Below are 26,876 nucleotides of genomic sequence, written 5' to 3' on the forward strand. Positions count from 1 at the left end.
ACAAGACCTACTTTTTTTCCATACGCAACTCGAAAGCTTGTCGTCGTCTCATTCATTCACATCGTGCAAGTTATGCAACTGTGGCTCTGTCTCGTAGCCAAGTTTTAAGTGGTTGGCCCTGTTTTGGAGTCTTTTCACTCCTCCCTGTTTCGCGGTTAGTCACCGTTTTAAAAACATAAATTTAAATGTGGGATGCGCATGTGGTTGTCTCATGTTTTCACTCATTTTCGAGCTTACATGGGAATAAAAATAATGCAAAGAGCATTCCTAAAATTAATATGTGATGTGCATAATCTTTGATTGATCTTGTCTTTCAATGGGCTGGATCAGTAGAATATGAAATTTGAATTATGATGGATTTTGGTGCAGGATGTCCGTCACAATTTGTAAAAATGTGTTGATCAGTGTGAGAGATTAAATATATGCAAAGAACAGTCTTCTTTATTCATATTCACATACACTGGATTTTCATAAAGTCTGGATAATAATCCTTTGCTATCAAGAGCAGGACATTTCAAAGTATCTCATTAATAATGCAGGCAAATGCAAGAAAATCAGCCTGGGTAGGAAAGCGAAGCAGCCTGAATTTGTCCGCCTGCCTTGGAAATGAGCCAAATTAAACCAGACATGTACATTTTCTAACCTTACGTGACATATTGTTATTGTTTTCCTCAATGAAATATAATATAATTTAACATTATTATTTATGGTTGTCCTGTGTGCATCAAAAATGTCTAATTGTCTTTGTGAAAAGGGCAAAATGCAGCGGTGCATCAGCATATAAAAGTTCTAACTAAAAAATTAAAGTTATTTTTTCAAATGATGCTTGGTGATAAAAGAAAAACGTTGCAATACTTCTTAGGAGTTCACTGCATGGAGTTGAGGGGAACTAGTTTCTCTCGGGGGCGCGGAGGCGCTTGCTGCACATGACGTCACGCCACTGGCGACAGCATGTCTGAGTGAGGCGGGAACGCGCTGCACGTGAAATTTAAAAAAGGAAAAAAGAAAAAGGAGCAAGGACGAGGAGGAGCAAGACCATGCTCAACATGATGAGGACATCATCTTTAGATCTCAAGTTTATAATGCATGTATGTTTTATTTTCTATTTTAAAGAGTTGCGCTATGACAGAAAAAAACGCCTCCAAAAATTATTTTTTACACTTATATCCTACAAAGTCGTACAAAATCCTATTCAATGTACAAACCGTAAAAAATCCTACAAAAAGCACTGAATTGACCTAAGTTTTTGCACAAACCGTATAAAATATAAACGTATAAAATATCATCATGTCCAATAAAAACATCTTGTATCCAAGTTTTGTGAGTTTTTAAATTAATTTTAATCAGGGACACAATTTATTCATATTACATTTGTGATTGAGGGGAGCCATTTCCTTCAAAATCACTATTCATTTTCCAGATTCCTTGCTGGCTGTCCAGACAATGCTGTATGCTTCTTCATCTAAATCCCATGTTGTAAAATGTGACACCCTTGAGAAGAGCATTGACGCCCGACTTAGACCCCCATGCAGAGGGTGGTCTTTCCCAGTGTAGGGTGGGAAGCCTCCGAGTGACAGCAGCTGTCAAGTCATATGCCGCCAGGGACAACAAACACAGTGCAGCTGCCGTTCAAAGAAGTCTGGACACTACTGGGAGTGAAGGGGGGGTGCTGAGGTTAAACCAGCATTGGGGTCATAGGGCGGTGCTGCACCTGTATCTTCTTTATCAGCTGTCTTTCACACTACAGGTGTGAATCCTGTAGTTATTATGTGTAGTCTATATTCATTTTATATATATATATATATATTTATTTATTTATTTATTTATTTATTTATTTATATATTAGGATACAATGGCTAGTAGTAACACCGCGTCCCAAATTAGCTCTTACAATGTTTTATATTTAGCAACACTATTCAGTTGTGTGGGCCATCTATTTCTAAACTCATCCCATTGTGAATGTTCGAATTCCGACTGAGTCCCAGGGGGATGGGAGGGACACGAATGATAGCTGAGGATGATGTCACCCATCCTTAAACCATGCCTGAGGTCATGTGACCAGAGTAGATGATAGATGACAGTGGGAGAGCATCAAGACACATGAGTGCTGTGTGGTGTCATGTGTTTCTTGATAAAGAACATCCCACCAGGCACTTCACTGTGCTTGAACTAATTAAGAAATGTGGCAGCCCCACTCATTTGACTTGCAAAAATGTAAAATATTTACATGAATGAAACAATCTGGAAAAAAAATTAAAATAAATCCACAAATAGGTGAATATGTGGATGCTGAAGCGCGAGTGTGTGGGGGTCCACTGTAATGTGTAAAATCAGCATCTGGAAAGTCATTTTATATTAATCGTAACAAATGCTGGCCAATGTTCTTATTATTAACTTGTCTAGTGCGCCCTCTTGTGGCGAAACGACGACAGTGCGTCTGTATATAATATAACGCTTGACGGTCTTGTAAAATAGTAACTCAATGCTGCCTAGGGGTGTCGCCATTTCATCGCCTTGTTAAAAAAGCACTTCATTACCGGTCAGCAATGGTAATTATATGCACCACCTGCGTATGACCATAAGATGTCAGTATTGTACCTGTGAAAAAAATGCCCTAAATCGGAGCCTTCTGGTCTCGTCATGTTGGCAAGCACCTGTTTGGACTCCTCCGAAAAACACTGGAAAATCCAACACAGCTTGCCAACTGATGTAAACACTGCTGTCATTTTAATCCCAATAAAAACGCTCGACGTGCACGCACGGAGGCCAAGTGAAGAGTCATATATCTGCTATCATCAAAACCTCAACAATGCAGTGGTTTGCGTTGTTCATTGTGGTCCAGCAATCACAGAATATATCAACAATAATGGTGTTTGTGTGTAAACATTCCCTGTCAGTCCGTGGATGTGAAAGCAAACAATCCACGCGAGGAGGTTTGGAGCGTGCCGCTGTGATCGGGGTGGGCCAAAGTGCACACGAAGGTAACGTAACACATGAATCCCCCCCCCCCCCCCACACACACACACACTACTGAAAGGGAGTTGGCTGCAGTTAGCGAGTGTGATTGCAGAGTTTTGACATGGCTGCCAGCATGGCCCAGTCTGTGGGTGGGCATATGCAAATCTCGCGAGATTTGAATTTATGAGACTTGAGAGACTTCAGTATTGCTCACAAAACGTCAGTAAATCTCTCCCTGTTCTTTTCTTCCGTCACAACTTGCCAAGGAAAAAATCCAAATGTCTTTTCTCGGCTTTGGGGGCACAAATGATTGTGCCCCGCCAATTCTGCCAAGCAACAAGTGTCCATATTGAAATTGATGTTTAGTGTCAACAAATTCCTTTACTATTGAATATCTGTTGAGCAGCTCCTTCTTGTTTTCTAAAATGGATCTCCTAGCAAGAGGAAAGCGGAAACACAAGCTATTTCTTTCCTCGTAATTGGTGTACAAAAGGAGGAATAAAGTGCACTTCTTTGGTCCCTCTCACTTCCCTTCACCTTGTCCTGAGTGGGGCATTCCTCCGTATCTTAAGCAGGGGGAAATCTTTCCTGCTTCATCCGGGATAATCCCGTCCCCGAACAAGGCGGCGCGGCTCTCGTATGAAGAACGATTTATTCGCGGTGAATTCCGGTCAGGTCAAGTCTCCCTCTTTCATGTTTTTCTTTTTCCCGGTGCAGCCGTGGGGGGTAACTTGTGTGTTCACTTCAAAGACATCATGCGGATTGGAAACATGAATTAAGGTCACTGATAAACGGTAGCTTGATGTTTGAGTGTGTTTTTGGGGGCCCGATTGGGGCCAGGGGAGGGGGGGGGGGGTCACACAGGAGAGAGCGTGTGGAGCCCATGTAATGTGATTTAAAAGTGAGTCAGAGGGCACGGCCAAGATAACAGGAAGTTTTGATTCCAAAGTGGCTCCTTAGAGTCATTTGAAGGGGCCCCGGCATGAAATTCTATATTTATTAAGGAATAAATAACTTGAATATATTTATGTTACAGTACATTTTATTTATTTGTATGTATTTTTAAAAATTTATCTCGGTGTACATTTTTGATGGCCGAGCAGAAAATAGCAAAAAGTTTCCAGCTCGTACTCACCACTTGTTGTCTAAGTGTTTTTTTTTTTTCTTTTCCCTTCCCGGGTAAATAAAGCAGTTTTCTGGTCAGAATTACACCCTGTCTTGGTGTGAGGTCCTTTTCAGCGAGGGAGGGGTGTGTGCGTGGGGGGGCTGCCTGCTTGCTTTTATCTAAAATGTTTTCTATTTCTGCCTTTTGGAGAGACACTTTGGGCAGAAAGAAACCAGGTTTTTCCTGCTTTTTTCCGAGGGCGCGCTGGGGACTTTTCTCAGCATTGTGGTGAGATTTATTCGAGGAGGCTGCATTTTTCCCTGATTTGCCTCTTTGTTCTCGGTAAGTAGTTCCAGGTCTCCCCTCGACTCCCCCAGCCCCCCAACCCTGACTCTCACACAAACACACACGCGCACATGCACGCACACAGTAAGAAAACGTGTGTGTGTGTGTGTGTGTGTGTGTGTGTGTGTGTGTGAGGCGGGACACGTTGTGACACCTGCTGTTGGGATGAATAGGGTCAGTGGCAGGGCCCTCCAGCAGCTGCTTGTTCTCACCGCGAGACCCCCAGCAAGCAGAATGCGGCGCCCCCTAGCAACAGCAACTCTCATTACACTTATTATTATTATACTGAAGATATGGAAATATATATTATATATATTTTCCCTCCTCTGGGGAGTCTGCGCTTTTGTTTTCTTAATTTTGGTCAAGTTGTTGCACCTCCCTCGAAGGGTCTTCTGGAAAGGAAATTCTAAAATTGACCCGAGATCAAACATGAAACAATAATTGCTGCTCTCCCGACACAGGAAGAGCCTTCCAGACGGAGATCCCCGGTTGGCGGGTGTTTCTGACCTGTCTATGCGTCTTTCTTTTGAGTCCAGCTGGCTTGCACCTGACTTCTGAAAACATTCCCGCCCGTGGCAGAAGACGGCGAGGTATGAAAACATCAGACATTACAAAAAGCAATACTATGCTTTTGTAAATGTGTGATTAAAATGATTGCTGGCACTCGAGTGAGCCCCCCCCCCCCCACACACACATATGACATCACATTTTTACAGTACCCATGAAAGTAGTCCAGCAGATTTTGATTTGAGTGCTCTTCTTCTGGGTCGTTCGTTGTCCTCTGAGGAGGAGTGATGGTTGTGGCCTTGGGGGAGGTTACCTGGTCTAATTGCAGGGTGCTGGAGGTGAAAAGGTGTGAGCCTGCAAAATGAAAGACAAAGTAAAAACTCATAAAAAGTTTCATAAAACACGACCCCCTCACACACACACCCACACACACACAAACTAAACGGACACTCGAAGGACATTATTACAATTGCACTGATGTTTTTGCACGTGTGCTTGTTGGAGACAAGCAGGTGCACATGAAAAGAAAAATGTGAGTTGGGACAGACAAGGAGAGGAAATAGCAGAGCAAAGTGCCCACCAAAGTGGTCTGGATGCTTCAAGACGACATTGGGGTTAAGGTTTGGGGGGGCAAAAGCTCCAGGGGAGCACTGTACTTGTTGGAGGTCCACCAGATGGAGAGCTGCTTATATATATTTTTTTTCCCCCAAATTATGGTTTTTGCGATAATTTTTTTCATCATTAGCACTATTTTTGTCAGATCTTCCATAATTATTTTGGTTTGAATAATGTTCCACTTTTTTTCCTATAAATCCAATAATTTTTTTGGGTAAATTGATTATTTTGGTTGAAATCATGATTTTCTTTTTGCATTATTTTTGTTTAAAATCCTAATAAAGTCACTGCGCCATGCATTTTTCAATTTTTTTTCTTCAAAATCTTCATATAGAACGGACTCATTTTGGTCATTTAAACATTTGCAATATAATAATTAGAGATATAGGAGACAACGTCCTTGCTTTCCTTGTGGTGGTTTGCATCAGCGTGTTCTCCGTGCCGCCAGCTCGCCACGGCAGCAGCCTTTGGACACGGAGCTTTGCACAGATTAGGATGCGACGCAGGCGGGCGGCCCCGTGTACCAAAACAAGGATTAGCGCTGTGGCGAAGGCGGCGCAAAGAAAAGCGCAGCGCCAAGAAAGAAGTGAATAGGCAATAATTTTCTCCGCGTGCTGTTTACGCGTCTCCACTTTGGGAGCGGATTTATTTAGTGTTCATTTTTGGAGCCTGATTGAATGCCTTTCAGTCATTGTGTGTGGGTTTGAAATTTTGTTTTTAAAGCATAGCCAACTTGGCAGGTTAGCATGTAGCCCAAAGTCTATTACAGTGCAACCTTCTTGAGCTGAAATTTGGTTTTGAATCGGGAAGGGAGGAGAGATGTTAGCTTAGTATGTCAACTTTTTCTCAATGTACTGAATCGAGAGCCTCAGAAATTTGTAGCATAGCATACCTGTTTGTTGCATCTGACTAGATTCCACCACCCCCAAAAAATGTAAAAAAATATTTCACAGGGGTCAAAGGTGCCATTTTGCAAATATTGGCAGTTTAGAATTGAGAAATAAATGCTAACTGTTTTAAATATTGTCAAATTTTGGTTTAAGTTTATTTTTTAAAAAATCTTCAAATTTGAAGGTATAATTTTTTTTAATTAAAAAGGTTTCATGCAAAGCAGCAAACTGTCAGTCTTACCTGTGGTCCAAATCTCGGCGACGGGGGTCTTCACATGACAGATTGGGCCTCAGCGGGACATTTAATTGCATCACTTCATGGACAAGAGTCAGTATTGAGGTCTGGGCAAATAAACAAGCTCGGGAACCTGCCATGTAATGACAAACAAGGAAATAAATCAAATATGAAATATCATTAGACAGTCACTCGATACAAACTAATTTTTCTGCATTTAATTTGATGTTTTTTGTAACTAAGAAATATTTCAGGCGGTCAGAGAAAAATTGTGCTGTGCAAAAGTCTCCCCAAATAATTCCAAAGTCCATTTTTGGTCATTTCAGAATCAACTTTGGGGAGGGGGATGTTTTATGCCAAACAACGTACATTTTGTATCTCACGATATTGGGGCTTTTTTACCAGTCGTAGGTGGGTCATAACTTTTCCTCTGTGGGTTCACTTTGGTGTTTTGACTGTGTCAAAACATCACCAAAAAAGTGCATGAAAAACATCAATGGAGGACGTTGATGTTGTTGTATACAACATTAAAGCCGGTTCAAATGTTTGGTATACAGTCCTCCTCCTCCATGTTTATTTCCAGTGCTGTTTGGGAAACGATAGACCACCGGTCCACGGAGGCTCCTGTGTGAGGGAGAATGATTTAAAAAAAAATGAAAAGTGATGATTCATGCAGCTGATATATGATGTATAAACTCACATAGATTGCAGAGTTTGGAAAGGATGCCAATAGACAAGGCTAGGATTGCATTACCTCTCGCAATATTGCGATGTGTGTGTGCGAGGCAGTGAGGTGGGTGGTCTGCACTCGCTATCATTAAACAAGCCAAAACCTCATTGGTATTTTCAGAAGGAAATTAATATCTACATGGTGTGTGTGCGTATACGTCCAAAAAAATGTGATGTTGAAAAGGATCACCCACATTTTCTTGTGTTTATCAGCATCCTTGCTTTTTTGCTCTCAGGCTATTAAAATAAAATAAAAAAGGTTTCAAGGAGGGTTTCTTGTGAAAAATTTAACGCCAGACCTCAAATAAATATCTCATTTCTTTCCTCTTGGGCTCTTTTAAAAAAAAAATTGGCATCTTTTGAAAATCAACATAGTTTGTGCTTCTGTCCCGTTGGAAGTAAACACTAAAAAGCAACATTTGAGACATGCTATAAATTTTAATAGACATATTGATATTTCTGAAGAGAAAGTTATCATCCCTAAGTTGTATTTACAATACATGAATACAAAACAAATTTTTAAAAAAGAAAGAAAAAAAAAACGCACACATACAGTACAATGACATACTTAAATAATTATCTCATTTTGTGTAACTACTACTTAAATAATGAAAATGGTTATTCTATTCACACCATGCCGACTCAGCAGCTACAATGCAACAACGTTCACATTAAGTGCTAACAAAAAAAGAAAAACAACAACAAAAAATAGACCTTTTTTTTCATTTTACAGCATAAAAATTCCATTGTGGACTCGACCAGGTAGACGTATTATGTCAGCAACACCTCAACGAGGTGAACAAATACAAAAAAAAAAAAAACACCGTTTGAATAAAAACAAACGGCAACATGGTGGAACTGTAGTGGCGCTTTGTGTAGTAGATTGTTTAGGGGAAGGGCGAGCTGCAAGTATACCAAATGGACACAAAGCTTAGTGTAAAACATATTTTTTATAAACACCAATCTCTCCCATATATTATTACGCTTAGAAAAATAAACCCCCCTCTATCATAATAATAATAATAATGCTATGCTTTTTTTTTCCTATTTTTTTTTTTTTTTGCAATACTAAGTAGTAGTGGGTAAGCTCTATAGGGGAATATACATCGCCATTCGCTACCTCCTCCTCCTCCTCTTCTTCTTCCCTTTGTGATTTGGTCGTCCACTAGCCCCTTTTACACCACCCGCGAAAAGATGGCAGGTTATTCTGCAAGTGCCGGGATTTCACTTCTCCAGCCTTGTTGTGTTGCAAGCAATTATGACATCAGACACTGACGTCATCTCGTTTCCTGATTGTGAGACGCTGTTTTACCGTGTAAAAGCGCTTTTGCTGAAATCTGTCAGGTTGACACTCACTGGAAGCAATTCTCACGTCAGACAACGCCATCTAAGTGCGAGATGCTGTGTGAAAGTGTTCAGCGTAAAATACGGTGTGATTTCCTGTCTTGACTGCCAATTTTGCAACACACAAAAAGCTTTTTGTTTTTTTAAATGTCACATGTCGCACTGATTTAATCGAATGACTCTTACTTTTGCAGGGTCTCCGTGTGAAAGAGGCTAGCTTTGTTAGACCGGAACTGTGCAAATGTGTTTGACTTTTGAAAAGTTTTTGTAATCAATGCAGAGCAGGGGTGGGTAGCAATCCAGAGTCTTTCTTCATCCTGCGATGAAAATGTCTAACAGTTGTGGATGCAGTCTTGTGAACAAAAGTCATGACGACATCACGCCGAAATAAACGGTCGCTCCATTGCGTTTTTTTTTTTTTTTTTATATTTGTCCCAAAGAGGAGCAGAAATGTCTTGGCGGGCGTTTTCCGTGACTTGGATGCCTGGCCTGGCGCTCAAGTAGCTTATCGTCCAGTGAGAAACCGTAACGTCCAATGATGTCAAAGGCAGCTGTGATGGAGATCCTTTTTTTTTTCTCTTGTCAGCGTGGGCAAAATGAAATAAATTTTTTTTAAAAAAGGATACCTCGTTGGCCGGTGGCGCTAGGTAGATTCGTGTAGGGCGGGGATGAAGGTGCTGACGAGGACGAGCCCCTCGCAGTCTCTTTATACGATGTAGCTAGTCAGATCAAGGAGGTACGAGGTCATATCGATAATGTGGTCCAGAAGGCCGTCCTTCTCCTGGTCGTTGGGCATGCCCTGCTCGCTCTGCTCGCACTGGTCGCCCGAGTAGCCACTCTTGCACAGGCACTTGTTGGGCTCCATGCACACGCCTCCGTTGCGACAGCCTGGGACGCACTTGGCTGGATTGGGGAGGGGGGCAGGAAAGGGTCACGTTAGGTCGTAATGAAGATGAAAATAATCGGAGGAAAATTATGAGCTGCAATGCCTAACAGCAGACATTTGAAGGGAGCAAGCCTCACCGATGCGGCACAAGGGCCCCTCCCAGCCTGGGCTGCAGCAGCATTTGCCGGTGGGAGTGCAGTGTCCGTTCTTGCAGTGTCTGGAGCAAGCTGTCATCAGCAGCTCAGGAGGCTCCACCTGACGTTGGCACTCCTTGGGGATGAGGGGTCTGGAAAGAACAGTTGGGACAAGAGGGGCGGGGCAAAGTCAGTTTGCGGGGAGGGCGGGGAACATGAACTTGGGTGGACATGTCTATCAAGAAAGTCTCCCGGACTTGATTCCACCTGATGACCGAGCCAAAAGTAGGGAACTCCAACTTATAATGTTTGACTGGTGCTGATGGATGGTCTGCTTACGCCAAACCAGTTTTAGTTTGTCCCGAGAAGCTTTCGTGCAAAGGCATCTTGATTTTTTAGGAGGAAAGGAATTACAACGTTCTTTGCCAGACAACGTACAATAAGCAAGGGCAGAACTTGTTTGTTGGCCTCGGCTTACGTTGTAATTCAACACATTTGCTTGGAGCGGTGCCGTACGAAATATGCGGTGTTGTGAACCCAAAAAAATCCTTCGTCAAGTTTCGACTGTAGGGGGGGGGGGGGGGGGGGGGGGGGTTATCGTTTATGAAACAAAAACGAAACCGCGACTGCCTTCGATTGGTCTCTCGTTTATGTTTTTGCGAAGGTACTAAAAATTGTCCCTGCGGTATGAAATCTTGAGTGAGGAATACAAGTACAGCTTCAGATAAAAAAAAATAAAACCAGACCCACCGCATACTCAACATCACAGCAAAAACTTGGGCAAAGAACGAGCGTGTAGCGGGGGGACATGCTGTGATCATTCGGTATTAAGTCAGAAAGACCCACACACGCACATCGGCGAATGGGCTGTCAAATAATTATTCCATATCACGCGCTACAAATCTGGAAGCAATACGCCAAGTGCATAATTAAGTTCAAATGTGCCCGGCACACACGCGACAGAAGAAAGACGAACGAAAAGACCAACACAATGCGAGTGACCGGGGAATGGTAACTGGACTCAAGAACCTGGAGGCCACGGCGCTGACGTCAGCAAATTTGTCCACAAGGACAGGCGTCATCAATCACGGCCGGGAGGTCACTCTGTAGTCGGATGGAAACCGGGAGATAGGATTTAAGAGCGACTACTGGAGAGATCTCCTTGTAGATAAAAAAAAAAAACAGGCGCCAGGGTTTAGTTTAATTTACTTCAACCGCTTTGAAATCAGTCGAGGAATTCGGGCAGTTCTCTTACAGATGTGCGTTAATGTTCGTGGGGCTAAGGAGATAATGATGGATGCATTACATCAAAGCCACGCCCCTTAAAGGCACACACGGATGTCTCTGACTTTGGCTTGATGCTAAAAAGTTTTTATACAATGATTCGGTATTAAATGCCAAACAATGGAGGAAGGCTACATTCCCATGCTCCCATCAGCATCCAGATCTAGACTCCATCCCTGTCGGCCTTCAGTCGTTTAAAAAAAAAAAGTGAGTGAACAAGGGGGGGAAAAATAGAGAAAGACTCCCTAGAGGATTGCAGGAGGGACAGGGGGGGGTGGCTTTTCGTGGCGAACACTGTTAATAGCAGGCAAGGGGTCAGCGGCGCAACTAAACAGTGCGTACGACTGCCAGGGTGGCTGTGAAAACAGCACCTGCTGGTAGCGCCACTTGACAAAGGCAGCTGGGTCAACAGCCACTGTGGGAATGTTGCAACTTTGGGAGGAAGGGAGGGAGGGCGGGGCTGGGGAGCCGAGAAAGTGCTCATACATGAGATAGTTAGAAGGCAGGATATCTTTAAAATGATGACAGAAATATGAGTGGCGATGCTACTGATTTGTCTCTTTGGCTAACTCTTGTTAGCCTCTTTTAAACTGATTGTGACAGCTTGAAACAAGCACTCTTGGCCTCTTATTTGGCAAACTGTGAAAATTAAATCAGATTAATCAGATATTATTTATATGGCTGTGCATTTTTGACCTCTCGCTGGAAGGTCTGGAAGGTATCCACAGGATTGACGGCAAATTCTCGAGTTGGCGCAACATGCAAAGTATTTAGGAAGGAACTTTTCCTGTTTGACAGTCAACGTCACACAAGTCACATATCGGCAAACGTCTCCGGCTTCTTGTTTATACGCATGTATTTATCTGAGTGTGTGTGCTGTGTTTGCTGTGTACAGATATAAACTGCGTGGGTGGCGGGTACATGCGAACGTGCACATCTGCGGGCCTGTGCGAGCGCGCGATATGCTAACTCCCAGCATGGTGTCACGAAAAAAAAAAAGAAATGAAAAACCCTTTCTTTTCCCGTGCCTCTTAAATCTTGCACCACCTCCGCTGTGGTCGGCGCTTTGACAACGCTGTGTGAATAGCGGCCGCTACAATACACAGTAAATATTCTTGCACAATTAAAATAAGGAGGGACGATACAAAAGACGGCCACCCTCCGACAATGGTCGCCAAAAGAGACCGCACTGGGAATTCCCGGATAGCCTTGAAAGCATGTTAAGATGATAAAAAAAAAAAACACAAATGGTTTCAATGAAAAGTAAAATGAAATTCTGAGAGCATAATCGAAATGTTGTGACAAAAGAAAGAAGACATAAGGTGTATGAGATTTAAGTTGTATAAGTCAGAATGTGAGAATTTGTTTATGAAATTGTAATTTACAAGAAAAAAAATCCAATTGGCGGGAATAAAGAGAATTCAGTCGTAATCTGAAGATGTTCTTTTATGAGAACAAGTCTTAATGACACCAGACGATAATTAGGATCATAAATTTCTACCATCCATTTTCTGAATGGCTTACATAAGAAAACAAACAAAGGCATACAACAATAAATATAGAATAATAAATAAATAAATCAGAAATTGGCACGATTAAACTTGACCCGACGTTGACATTTTGCGCATTTGTCAGAACGTGCGAAAAAATGTGGATGACTTCAATCACGCCGCAAAACCACCAAGCATCGCTGGTTGTTTTACAAGCCCCCCCCCCATTCGGCGCTTTTCGACGCATGGTGGCCTATTTATTATCGGAGGCGCACTTCCGCTGACAAACAAATACCTCCAAATGAAGTCATCTGCCCAAGACATGTTTACACAAACACTTCTGAGGGATTTTATGGCTAATGTTTCCCTGTAGGGCCTTTCGTCCGCGCTCTACCAAACGGCTTCTGCGTGTTCCCAAACATCCACCAGGAGAATAACAACGCGATGGCACCGCAAAGTATTTAAAATTTGCGGAAAGTCTAAAAAATTGTGAATGGGAAAGTGTGAAGATTCCTCAAAATGACAATTATATGTGATCATGCAGAGAAAAGTTATAAAGTAGCAAAACGTTATTTTATGATAACAAATTTTTCAAAGACTGCTGCAACTTGTCTGCAGACTAAACAAGTCCAGTCCACGGTGGAAAGAAATGTTCTGCCGAGGGGGGAAGCGACGACGCATCCAGAAAACATAAATACGGAGCGAGTCACCGGGGCCCCCTTTTTGAAACATCTGCGGTGTCATTAATTGCGCCGATGCCTGGGTGGCACTGTCGTCACCCGCGACTGATCAGCCGCATAACATTTTTCAAGTGTGATTCCCAGTCTGCTTTTTCTACTTAATCTGTCTCTCTTCATTTAACGGGAGATATTTCATCGGCGAGCCGTTCTTTTCGGCTGTTCCGAGTTAAGCGCCACCCGTTTGCTGACATGGAAACAAAATCCACGCGCCGCGTCGCGTACGGTTTAGCCTCCAAAGTCGAACATGATCCGCTACTATAAGAAATGCCTGTAATGTAATGCCGCCTTTTACGGGCAGCGTAAGAGGGGCTTCTGGTGCTATTTCAGAAGGCGGAAAATTGACGTGGTCCATTTCATACCACCGTTCCATGTCAGTGCCAATTATAGAGTACGGAATGTTTGCTCTTCAGCAAATTTGAATACAGTACTTTTGGTCGCTAAAAATCTTGTCTACTGGCTGTTTTTATGTGCTCAAGTTGAAATAATAAAAGTATTTGTTTTTTGGTTTAGGCAATTCATATTTTTCTCATCTGCATTTCATTTGCGATTCCAGGTGCGTATTTATTCGCGTCAGTTTGCGCTAGCATGTTATTTAGACTAGCATGCTAGCTGTAGTTGATGAGGCAATTTGTGTTGAAAAAGTTAATTATGGAATACAGTTGCTAATGTCGCAAGCATTCGTGATTGCATCATTAATAAATGTCGAAGAAATAAAACACTCTTGCTCAATATAGTAGCGAGTGCTTACTAAAAGGTTAGCATAACACCGTGTTAGCGCATACGCAGTGAGATAAATGACGTGTCAAAGTGGGACGAAAACAGGTGTCCCGGTGTTTTTCCCCCACTCTCAGCAAAAATAAAACCTTCTGTGCGACTGCTCTGAAAATAACTGGCGTGCGGTTACGTTGCCAGTTACGGCGCGCCTCCGTCCAGCTACGCCGTTAGCAATACCTGACACTAATGTAGTGAAACGCAACGCTCGCTCTCCGGTTGCCGTCCTGCGTTAGCGTGGGCCGGGGCCGTCATGTGACGACCCGTTGGCATTGGCTAGGATTTGAAAGACGGGAGATTAATGGAGGCCTCATGGGTTGTATCAACGCGGGATTGTGTGACAGCGGCCAATTTATTGGGTACACTTCCACTATGGCTCCTCTGCGTCTAATTCTGCTTCTCCGAAGATATTTAAGGACACAACCGACTGCACACACCGACCGGCAGCTTACACTTACCGGTAGCTTACGAAAAAATGTGATAGCCAACACCATATGTTTACACCCGAGTGATCGGATTCCCAATCTGTGGTATGTGTACGTGAGATTTAAAAGTGGAAGGCTGACCTGTCGTTAAAATGACACATTTATATTATGGTTTTCCCGTGTGGTGAATGTTTATTTTATTTATTATTTTTATTTTATTTTATTTCTTTAGTAAGACATCATCTGTTACCTTGACTCGCTTGTGCCTGATTTTTCTCGCCGTGATCCGATTCCACGGGCAGAACCCGATGTTTTTAATCATCGGGGTTTTTTGTTTTTTAGGTTAACGGGGTGGAATGGGTGCGCCATCTCTGATGAAATGTTAAAAGGGGGTTTTTGTTTTTTTGTTTTAATTCAACAGTGTGTTTTGGGAATTGAGCAACTTTAGGAGAACCGTAAGTGTGGAAGTCTAGAAGAAGTGTTTTGACGCGTACCTTTTGGGGTCCACCAACTTGTAGAGTTTGCCGCTTTGCGACTGCACCATGCTTTTACTGCTCGCCAGTATGTAGCCTTCACCTGAAACAAAATGGAAGATGTTTTACGGGTGCACGGAAAACACACATGAGCGGGAAGCACGCCGGGATGGTTTAATGAAGAACAGCAAAATTCCATAAGGGGACAAAGTGTAAACATGTGTCTGCGGGGTCCCCGTGCCTTTTGGGACGCACGCCCGCCCGCGGGGCGGGAATGGAAATACCTCCTTAAAAAGGGCGAGTGTGACAGCTGGCGCGAGAGCGGCGATCAAACATTTATGATGGCTGTTGTTGAGCGAGTGCTTGACTTAATCAGAAACACTGCAGCCGACAGTTTGTAATCCCCGCCGATGACTGGTGGGCCGCAGCTGGTATAAAGTTCTGTATCACATTAGGCCGCTCACCTCACTTCACCCGAGCGCTCCCAAATTGACGGTAACACACTACACCCGTGCAAAACATTGCGCCGTAGGTGGGCCCAGCATGCAAAATGGGAGGCCTTTGCGTGATGTTTTATAGCGATGACATTTAATCCATCAGGAAGTATGCATTTAATATCCTGCTGGCTAATTGAAAATCAAAACCGTATTTCCTCAAATGGTGGCCGTCCCTTGAATAGAAAGCCGTGGAGTCGCCGGCTGGGTCATCCACTGACAAAATAAACGCCTCCCTCCGATGGTAACTTTGCTTATCTCCAATTGCTCGCGCACGGGAATTCCGAAAAAGTTAACGGCACCCTGTGACTGGTCAAGCATAAGGGCAAGTGACTCGTTAAATACTGTACGCCTCGTGACGGTCACACTGACCCAGCTCGTCTTCTCCGAATCCCAGGATGTGTCCGACCAGCGTGGAGCCGCAGGAGCTGGCTGAGCCCAGACAAAGCGGTTTCTCCTGCCACTGCTCGCTTGCTGCCGACGGCGTTATCGACGACTTCTGGAGAATCCGCAGGTTGCTGAGATAAACAGTAGATAGGAGCGAACAAAACAAGTCAAGTCTTGGAGCCGTGAAGGACGTGAGCTCCACTCCAAGTGAAGTGTCAATTATTTATTGGCTATGTCATCTGGTTGAATGAATAAATAATCTCAATAATCCCGTACTTCCTTGAAACAATTATTAGCCAAAACGTTGGCGCTACATGTGCATGCAACATGGGATTGAAGTTACAGTGTCCGCTGGAACACTACGTTAGGTGCTGCTGTTTTGGTTAGCCACTGAGTTCAAACAGCAATTTTGTGTGAAGACATTAGCATCTTTGAACTGAGATCATTACATAAAAGGGAGTTGTCGATCACAAGGTGTTTATTTGTGGAAATATGTAGATGTCAATGAATTAATCCTTGCACATGTCTTGGCTACCATTCTAACCATTTTCCTTTCCCACAGACCCGCATGATGCCACTAGAGACCGTCGTTGCGTCACCGGGAAGATTTTGTTCGATCGCAAGATTCACAACACATCCGCAAATTGGAACGGAATTTCAGCCACCGCGCACGGTTCCAAACCCAATCCCGAAGATCCTGCAACGAAGGGAAATTTCTCACCGTTACTGACTTCCTCTTTGCCTCTTGGAGCGTCAGTCTTTGACATCAGCAAATGAGGGTGAATTACAAACCAAAGAAGAGTGTGAACAGCGCAAGGCAGGATGTCCCGTCTCCGTTTACACCCAACTGGCCAGGCCACTGTGGCAAGAGTAACACAATACCGACGTCCCCCACCGGCCCCACCCCCACATCGCTGGAACTTTGTATTCACCGCATGATGCAAGGGACAGATTGACGAGGGTGAGAATGGAGAGTGGTGACGTCTGCAAATCTAACATTCCCAAAAACTATAATAGTTGCCTCCTGCAGGAACACAAATGCTGGTGACACAAAACACACCATTTGAACTCTGTTGCCAACCAAAACAGCAGCACCCTTCCTCTAAAAGATGGTCCCCAATTCTGAAACATGCCACAATTTGGAGGCAATATGGTTTGTGCCTTACCCGAGCTTATCTCCAAACACGTAACTGCCGTACAATCGTCTGGACTGGCAACCCCTGTAGATGAAACCGCCCACTGGCGGCGCTCCTCCGATGGACTGCAGGTCATAGACGGAAGGTTCGTTCTCTGCGCAGTATGAAGGAGAGGAGCAAATATTAGAAGAACAAAATCATTCTGTGAGAAAAAAAACAACCTAAGATTTTTTTAAATTGTATTTTAATAAAAAAGTTTTACTTGCGGAAAAGGGCGTTGAGGAACTAATTTTATAATTATAGTTTGTGAGAACGATGAAGCCAAACGACAACAATAAAGCGATGACCATTAAATATGACAGTGGAGCTTTTTCTGAAGGTTTTCGTGGAACAAGCCATTTTGGGTCCGCATCTTCTCAGTACCACGTGGACTTTGGCAGACGTCCGCATTGTCCCCCTGTCCGCTTCATAAGTTTGACGCTGATGTAATAAGACTTATTTTTGGAGCGCTGTGGTCTTGGCAATGGGAAATGTGAATGGCGGCTAGTGTGTTGATTTCCCCACGGCAATGACTTTCCAGTTTAGATAATTGGCCCCTGTGGCGAAGCATCCCTCAAGGGGGTCAAGTAGACATTTGGGTTGCCAAAGTCGTCATTATTAAGACAAACAGACGCTAATTTATCAGTGGAAGGAAAGTGGGTTAAAAATGGTCAAGACGGCCATTTGCCTTTTTTTTCCGCTCATTGTGAGAGGAACCCCGCTGAGATTTACGTTTTCAACAATGCTAAGCCGTCAACCTTGGGTTATTGCTGTAGACACATCCAAATTCACAGTGTGGATGCAATTTTGCTTTTGGCGTTCCTGTGCTCCGTGCACACAGGGGTTCCAAGTGAGTGAATTTGTGTGTGTGTGTTGAGGGGGTATTTCTCTGGCACTTCGAAAATTTTTACATGTAACCTTCTGTACCTTGGCAGCTGTCCTGAATTGTTTCTCAACGTGTTGCCAAACTGCTGTGTTCTTACAAAATGAGGGTGGGGGAATTTTTTTTTGTTCTCAATTTAAAGCCAAAATCTTGGGCAAAAAAGGATCAATTTTATGGAGTGTTTCTTAAAAGAGTGCTTTGACGCCACGCTTTGACGAGTTGGCATGTCTCAAAATTTTCCCGGAATGTGTCTATCCAGATTTCTCGACAAAATTCTTTTTTATAGCGTTTTAAAGTTCACCTGCACATTAGAGACATTCCTACTGGAACTCACCGTAATCTTTCCCTTTGTGAATCTCCAAAATTCTTCCCGTGGTGGAGTTTTTGCCGCTGGCGTCCGTGCAGAGCATGAGGAGGCTCCCGTTCTCCGTTTGGATCCGGTCCACGCTGCACCTACACCACACAGAACCCGGAAAATAAGGAACACAGAACGGCACGAGTGCGCTTAACTTAAAAAATATATTTTTTTGCGTTTGACCAACCTGCCTGGGTCGTGTAAACCTTGCGCAAAGATTTCCGGTGGCTGGTTGGTGCCGTTGAAGTACGGGTTGTCCCGCGGGATGGAATAGGGGGACGCGCAGCCATCCGTGTCCACGTCTACCCTGAGCACGGACCCTGTGAAATCACTGCGCACCAACGCACCTTTTAGGCTTTGGATGACCTTCATGTCTTGATACCTTTGGACCTTTCCTCACCTGAGTCCATCCATCTCCTCCATGTCGTCCAGGGTGATCATTCCGTCCCCCAGGATGATGTACAGCAGACCCTCGGGGCTGAAGAGCAGTTGCCCGCCCAGATGTTTCCGGTGCAGCTCGGCTACTTCCATCAGGACCCGGAGGGTCCGAATGTCCACCTGGTTTGGGTTCTTTCTGAGGGATTAAAAAAAAAAGATCCTGTGTCAAAAAGTGAGTCTGGGACAAATTAATAGCATTTCCATTCATTTCAATGGGGAAAGATGATTTGAGACATAAGGCAGACAGTGGGCGGGCGATGACATCACGCAGTCTCTCGCAAAGTGAGTCTTTGGCTACACTAGGAGGAGTAACATTTCATCCTCGCTTATTTTGAGTGTCTAAAGGTCTCGCAATTTGCCCGGGAAAAAAAAAAGGAAAGAAAAACAGCTTTCTAAAGAAAATAACGACGCTGTAAAAACGCCATCAAATCCTCGAGTTGAATTACGGCCCCGTGCGCCGCAGTCAGTCCGCGGGACGGCGTGCCAAAACTGTCATTAAGATTAGATCATTAAGGCAAATGGACTGGTGTGATTGAGAGAAGACGCTTTTTTTTTTCTCTCTCCACCAATCGTTTATCATTCAAGCGAACGGCTGCATACTTTAGATCCACCGACTTTTTACTGCTCCTTAACACCTTCTTCTGGAAAGTTTTACAGAGCATAAAATCACATACTTAAAGATAATATATGGAAAAAGATTATGTGCAAAGAGCCCATTAGTTGTTGTTTTTTTGGAGTGTTTGCAATCACCGTGCCCCCCCCCGTTACCTGGACACGGTGTACTCCACAACGCGGAGAATGTGGTCGTGCGGTCCGATGGCCCAGCGCTCTTGGTTGGTGGTGTAGGCGACGTAGAGCTTGCCATTCTTCTTATAATTGGGATGGAATGCCAGGCTTAGCAGGCCCCTTTCATCTCTGCCCTGCAGTCAGATGGCAAAGCACAAAAGATCCAGGAGTTAATTATGTCCCGCCTCGGCCTCTCCTTGGTCGTGTGGGTTCCGAATCAGCCCCCCCTCCTCCCCTGACCGCCCCCCCCTCTCTAATCCCCCTTTTTATTTCTCCATCACATTCCCTTTGACACCCCTGGCATTCTTTCATTCTTCCCTTTCAAACCATCGCCTGTTTCACTTCACACCTCCACCGAGCTCCTTGAATATACCATTACCCGCCATTATAAAGCATTTGACTCCGAGCGCGGCCGTTTGCGGCTCCTCTTCCAACCCCGCCCACTCCTCTTGGTTCTGCGCGCTTGTCCTCGGGGATCTGGGTCCCCGCAGCCGCCCACCGCGCCCCTCCCAGGACGCCCCGGGGCCCTTCGAGGTGGCCCCCTATTGTGCGGTGATTTGTGTGTATAATCTTTGGGGGATATCCGTGAATGCGGCGCTGAGTGGCTCAAAGAATTTATTAGCTCGCTCACAGTTCATAGAGAGCACAAAAGTGCAGAGTGCTTCAACTCCGTACCACCCCGGCCGCACCGCGCCCCTTCGCGGGTTTACACAAAACGCATGCAAAATTCACATCATCAGGGGAAAAGGAAGGGGGGGGGGGGGGGGGGGGGGGGGGGGTGAAAACAAAATACTAAACAAGGAAGGGGCTGCCAATTCCCACTGTCTTGGCAACATGTTTAGAAAACATCTAAATTGCTTGTGTAATATGTAAACCTTTGTCTCAGCCCCAGAGGCAGCTCTGCCGCTACCTTGGTGGTCTCGCCGTCATCGCTCGCTCGCTCGCTGTAATAATCAACAATCGCGCCAAGCTAGGTCCGGAGCAGGTCGGCCCGGACGGCGTGGTCGTTAACGTGGCGCTCTTCTCCGCAAAAGAGTGGACTTGGGTGTAAAAACGGATAGACCAGGGGATTGACAATTTGGTGGCTGAATCGAGACAAAACTTCAGACCATCTGAAAGTGTGTCTAAATTGTGGCGCAGATGCTTGAACATCATTTTGGCGAATTTGATCGAGGTGGAGGCAGGTCATAAAAATATGACAAAAATGAACATTCTCCAAAAATGAGTAGTTCTGTTTTATTTCTCATCTATTACACGGCAATTTGCGATTGGCTCGCAACCAGTCCAGGGTGTATCCTGCGACTCGCCCAGAGTCGACTGGGATCGTCTCCAGCTGACACGCGCCCTTTAATATTCCGGCCAAAAGGTCGTGCAACACATCTAAATAATCAAGATGGATGTTGTGAGGTTTACTCCACCGCTCGCAGTCTTGTTGGGATGGCGTAACGTGTACGCAGACACTTACGCCGGCCACATGTGGAATCAAAAAGGATGACGCGGCACCCTGGAATGTTCTAGGAGTACCGATGAGCAAGAACTGAGACCCCCACCGAGAACCTCGTGGGTTTCATTGATGTTGTGAAAGCTGTTGCGATACGTGAGAGTCACACAGCAGCTCGCTCAACTCAAATTCGGGTTTTGGAGTGGGGGGCGGGAAAGAAAAGGTGACTTGTACCCCGCCAATTATGTCAGGATGTTTTATAGCCGTGTCCGTATGTTGAATGTGGAGATGCACTGACCCATATCCCTAAAATAAACCAAAGGTAACCGCAATTCCGAAGAGGCCGTGATCCGAGGCCAAGGGGGCGACACCCTGAATAAACAGTGTTGCGAGCCAATGAACGATTTGCTCCCTTGCTAATAACTTGGATTGCTTCATTGTACAACAGCCAGTCCTTTATGTAAGCACTAAATACAGCATCTGTCAGCACACTTGCAAGTCAGGCAGTGCTCCGAATGAATCTTTCAAGGTATTATCTTTTCATTTGTCACAAACACCTGCTGCTGCATTCCTCCCTTCCCTCCACTTGTGTTCTCCGGGGGGTCCGGCTTTGAAAATGAAGCTTGAGGAAAGGATGAGGAGGGGGGCGGTTGTATAGTTTTGGCAAAAACTACATAACGCAGGTGTAGCAAAAAAAAAAAAAATGGGAACGTACAGATGGAGGGGCCACCAAAAATCAATGTATTGCGCTTGCCGGGCCAGCAGTTGGCGACGTCACTTTGTAATGGAAAAACGACTCGCATCTGCTTCTCCTTCGAACCAAAAACATCTTTTCAATGGCCTTCGTTGCGGTATGTTGACATACCAAAGGAAGAAGTTGACTAATTTCCACAAATAATGAGCCCAAAAATTGGCAGTGACATTTTTTTGTCCCTCTGGAAAAAAAAAAAAAGCTGCAGCTGTAAGTAAATACATTCAAGCTGAGTCTTGTCCAATCACATTAGAGGTGAGGGAGGAAAATATCAAGCAGTCGCGGCGAGGACGACTGAGGATGGTGCGCATTTGCGGCGGGGACAAGCGTACAGAGATCGAATTACAGGCGGAACACCCACAGCGCAGCATGCAGCCCGCAGCTGAAGCGGCACGCCATTGTTTCGCTGCAGCTTAATTGGCGCACGGAGGGGACGGCGAGGAGGGTGGGCGTCCATAGAAGGAGCGAGCGGGAGTGTTGGGGGAGTGGGAGAAGGAAACGCAGGGCATTACAATCAAAGCATGTGCATGGGACTGATGATAAAGCGGTTATCTGGCTCCTCTCTAGGGGGACGGGGGGGGGACTCGATATTGAAGGCAGCTCCATCCTGTTGATGCTGCCGGTAAACACCTTCGCCATTTTGCGTGGCTGGAGGGGGGGGCCGAGGCTGGCAGAACAAGACTCGCGGGATCGGATCGTCATAACGATGGCTTCATGCACATCCAGCGATGATGCCGACGATAAGGGGAAGACGGGAGCATGCCGAGCGGGACCCGCGAGGGGCCACTTAGATATTCAGAAGCTTTGCTTGCTTTGACTCCCTGTAAACAAACTGTGACTGGCATGCGTGCGGGAACAAACTTCCTGTCCGGGAGCGTGTGCACCCCTTCCTCCTCACCCTTGAAATATCCCGGCAATGCCATCTCCGCATGCAATCTGAAGAATTTAGGACACTTCCCATCGCTCCTTGCCTGTGCGGCTGAAACTTCAAACTCATCTCGTGTAGGCTAGCTTAGTTAGCTTCCACTTTAACCAGATTTTAAAACAAAGTCTTTTAACCTGGTTATTTCTATGTACTATTTCGATATGATGCTATTTTTCTAAAAATTAAAAAAAATATCTTCTTGTTTGACTATTGAGGCCTATTTTTTCCAGAACTCCCAAATCGTGAACAATGTGGGATAGATTAAGCGGGCCATTAAGCCAACTTGTGAGAGTGAGCGAGCGAACGAACGGCGCAACAGCACAATGCGAGCTGTATGTACAGTTAATTAGCAGAAAATAGCGCAATGATTGGCCGCCGTCACGTTTGATGAATGGTTTCTTGTTTGGCATAACGATATAATTGCAACGCTAATAGCGAGCAGGCAACAAGGGAGACGTTACTGGCGGCCGGCTCCTCCTTACCTTCAGGCCGCTCTGCACCAATTTGTGGATGTCCAGGAAGGGCTCCTTGAGCAGCTGCAGGTCGTGGGTGAGTATTCGGACGAATCCCTCCCGCTCCAAGACAAAGAGGCGCTGGGATCCGTCGCCGCAGTGCACCGCGGCCACAGGTTGTCGTAGACCACTCAACACCTCCTGGGCACAGTAGCAGTTGTGTTTGTGTTTCCTGGGCAATGGCGGAGATACAAGAAGGGCAGACAGAGGAGAAGGTAAAGAAATAAAATGGGGGTGTTTGATGTTCAATTGCATTTTGTGAGGGAAAGGCCCTTCGCGAACAAAAATCGCCGAAGATTTAACGCCCGAGTCGGACCCTAGAACGAAAACAAACTGTGGCCACAAACCTGCTGATATCTTCCATTTTCTCATCTCCCAAGTAGTTGGAATCTTGGCCCTGCGCTTGCTTTCGTTGAAAATCTGGAAAGCACAGGCCCGCGTCTCGTCGACCGTAGTATTGGCAGAACTCGTCCGCGTCGGCCTGGAACAATTCTGCACAAATAAAATCAAATGAAATACGGGCGGGTACGTTTGATAAAGCGGGCAGAGCGAAAATGCAACGAACGGGCGTTTGCTGTTGACTGGAGGAGAAAGACGAGGCAAGCGGTGGACAGAAAGCGGCGAAAAGATACGATACGTGTTTGTTGGGTCAAACCAAAGCGCAGAGAAAAAGAGACAGCGGGCCAAACCAAACGCGGACAAGGTTTTTCTGGCTAAAATTGCGAGGAGGAGAGAGACTATAATTTACACTGACATGTTTTTGGCCAAAGGCGAGCGTGTTTGTGCATATCGAATAATGAATTGCCGACTTTGCGAAAAACATTTATTGACAATGTACACCAGCTGTCAGTTTGACATGATTGCAAGGCGGGCGAGCCAGAAACCGAGACCCTTTTGGAGATTGGAAAATGTTTGGCCTTCGGTATATAATAAACAGGACGGGGCGCGTTTAGGATATTAATATTCTCTTTAAAACAAAACTATCACGTATCAATCTGGGAGGTCGATTTGGAGAGCCGCGACCGTCGGTGTGAACCGAGAGGTGACTTGAAAATCAAGGTAAGGAGCGAATTGGGATTTGTGCCACACCGCTAAGTTTTTATCCGTATTTCTCTTTGAGCGTAAAACTGAGATATCAACCGCACGCTTAAAAAAACAGGACTAGCACAACATTAGTCTTAGTGTGCAGTACCTCGGGAGCCCCCCTAGCGAGTTAAAAAACAATCTTGCCAATTCTGTCTCCTTTGGACAGTGGGGGGTGGGATAAAAACACAAACAGGGTCCCACCCCGACCCCCACCTTTCATGTGCCACTGCGAGGGCTGACCGCAGCAAAAAGTGGAGGTGATAGGATACCCCACCCCGCCACCCCCCTTGAACATCTAAACACAAGATGGAGATCAAAGTAGCCCAGGAACACAAACCGCCCACCCGCTTGTGTCCGCAGTTATCTTAAGCACGCTGGCGTGGGAGCTCGACTCGGCGAGGGAGTGCAAGGGTAAGCGGGAATGGTGACGGTAGGAAGGTGGGAGTGAGAACTAATGGAGGGGAACACAAGTGCTGGCACGACGTAAATGATAGCCAAGGTTTCCAGGTCATCCTTCTGTACAAATGGTAATGACGCGGAATGGGGAGTCAAGTCGACTGCAAATTTCCAACTTCTTTCCAGCCTGTGCTGATTTTTAAATTTGCCTTGAGGCAATTTCACAGAATCTGTGCAGAGGTGGGTTCACTCCCTTGGCACATAGGGTCAACTGTCCATTAAAAATCATCTCCGAATTAGGCCAGCTAAGGTCAAGAGTGAGCCGAAGTGGCAGCACTTCTCAGACATTGTGATTTCCAGAAAAAAAAGTGAATTTTGAAGACGTAATAATTAGGAAATGTCAACACGCTGATATATAACGAACTAAAAAAATGATAAAAAACATAAACTGATGAATAAACACAAAAGAAGAACGCACACGAGTACAAAAACAAAATTTGAACAGAGCAAATGAGCGAGTGAGAGGCAGCGTGACAGAGAGAGAGAGAGAGAGAGAGAGAGAGAGAGAGAGAGAGAAAGAGAGAGAGACAGAGCCTTGTCCATATTCGTGGCTCCCCGGCGCTGAAGCTTCCATCTGGTTATCTTCCAAAGGCAACCTGGGTGGCCCGGCCCAAGTACTTGACATCTTGATGCACTTCAGCAGTTTTACATACACACTGGCTTTGTAGAAAAATAAATGTGTCATTCGTCACCACATATGCTGATCTGTGGCCCGTGAAGAAGGCGCACAACACGGGGTGGGAGAAAGGGGAGGAGGGGGGGGGGGGGGGCTCGTCTTTTCAGCCTTTTTTTTTTTTTGGGCTTTGACTCCCTGAGCCCACATGTGTGTCAGCTCCCGGGCAGTAACTCGCAACCCAACCGCGCCTCCTCTACGCGCCATGAGCTAATGTCGCAGCATGTGCCCGCCAGCGCAGACAAGGACGGGTTCTGTCGCAATGTTTGATATTTTGTAGCGTAGCCTATTGGGTCATGTTTTGGAACGCGCGGAACTTACAGACTCACTTGCAAAAGTTGATCTTTGGAAAAGTGGGACCTGCTCATAAAAGAAAATTATGGGCAAACTGGAACATTTAGCATCTTGGAAATTTACAAAAAATGAAAAACTATATGTTACAAAAAATCTCACCCCAAGATTTATATATTTAAATATCACTGTGAGAAAATATTTTTAAAATTTGGCAGCAGTTTATGACTCCGCTCACTCAGGCTTGATTTTTGTTTGCGCTCGTCATATCCGTTTGTTTTCCACATCCACCTGCGCCATCTTGGTTACCACGCTGATGTCAGAAAAAAAAAAAAAACACACAAATTTGTGCACGTGTGTGGTTGTGACAATCAAGGCCAGGACAACATGTCCGTGTTTGTCAGGCTAATCAAAATAAGCTGGCAACCGAAAAGATACAAGGGCGTTGAAAAGCAACACAAATAAAAAAAAAAAAAAAAAGGGCGGACAAGCTAGCAAACAAACGAGGGGTGGTCATCAACAAATGAAGGTGAGGTCAGATGAGGTAAAGCGCTGGATAAATAAATCCGCACGGAACATCTGACCGACTCGCGAGTGAATCTCACAAGGTAACCAAACAAAGGCGTGTGATTCAGAGACGCTCGGCGGGGATTATTTACCCGGTACGTGTCCCCGGCAGGTGTAGTAGAACTCGCGGCAGAAGTCCTGGCAGAGCCGAGGAAGGTCGGGCTCCCTGTGTGGCATCCTGCCTGGTTCCGACGGGTTGAACAACACCTGCGCGTTGGGGGAGCAGCGCGCACACTTGATCTCCTCCAGCAGACGGCCGCATTCTGTGTTGTTGGTGGAGAAGATCTGGAGACCACACACACACATACACACCAAGATGACTGATTAATGTTTGGTGTTGGAAAAAGGCAGCGCACTGCTTGGCCTGTTTGCTGTCTACACCCTGTTCCAAATAATTATGCATATAAGATTGAAGTGAAATAAACATTTGAGCTTTCGTTTAGCTGGGAAACTTCGCGTTTGTTATTCCTTCTGTCCGTTCGATTACATCACGTTCTGTCAGCTTTCATAATGACTTTCCCAGATGAGCTTGATTAAAGCGGAATTGGTGGTTCGGCGAAAAAGTATACGAGACACTTTAAGTGGACGCAAGTTAGGTATTCGAGAAAGACAAGTCAAGGTACAAGAAGACTAATAAACGGAAAAGTCGTGTTGTTCTTGTTTTGTTTTATGTCCAATGCTAACATTGTCAGATTGTGCGCTAAAGAATGCAGAAAAAAAAAAGC

At 45.1% G+C, this 26,876-nt stretch overlaps 1 protein-coding gene across 5 annotated transcripts in view; it reads right to left on the bottom strand.

Annotated features, from left to right (window-relative positions):
* Window positions 1–7,802: 7,802 nt before the first annotated feature.
* hhip (hedgehog interacting protein) overlaps window positions 7,803–26,876 on the bottom strand; it is a 61,737-nt gene continuing 42,663 nt past the window's right edge. For all 5 annotated transcript variants that reach the window (XM_049719343.1, XM_049719344.1, XM_049719345.1 and 2 more), the window contains 12 exons: window positions 26,244–26,436; window positions 23,426–23,570; window positions 23,049–23,250; window positions 19,432–19,583; window positions 18,626–18,799; window positions 18,413–18,556; window positions 18,205–18,323; window positions 16,979–17,102; window positions 15,798–15,943; window positions 14,953–15,034; window positions 9,752–9,900; window positions 7,803–9,631 (listed from right to left, as the gene is read on the bottom strand). In XM_049719343.1, coding sequence (XP_049575300.1) covers window positions 9,435–9,631; window positions 9,752–9,900; window positions 14,953–15,034; window positions 15,798–15,943; window positions 16,979–17,102; window positions 18,205–18,323; window positions 18,413–18,556; window positions 18,626–18,799; window positions 19,432–19,583; window positions 23,049–23,250; window positions 23,426–23,570; window positions 26,244–26,436 — 1,827 coding nt within the window. In that variant the 3' untranslated portion in view covers window positions 7,803–9,434. The remainder of the gene's footprint in view (window positions 9,632–9,751; window positions 9,901–14,952; window positions 15,035–15,797; window positions 15,944–16,978; window positions 17,103–18,204; window positions 18,324–18,412; window positions 18,557–18,625; window positions 18,800–19,431; window positions 19,584–23,048; window positions 23,251–23,425; window positions 23,571–26,243; window positions 26,437–26,876) is intronic.

The sequence above is a fragment of the Syngnathus scovelli genome, chromosome 5, assembly GCF_024217435.2.
Source record: "Syngnathus scovelli strain Florida chromosome 5, RoL_Ssco_1.2, whole genome shotgun sequence".
In the NCBI taxonomy this organism is placed as follows: Eukaryota; Metazoa; Chordata; class Actinopteri; order Syngnathiformes; family Syngnathidae; genus Syngnathus; species Syngnathus scovelli.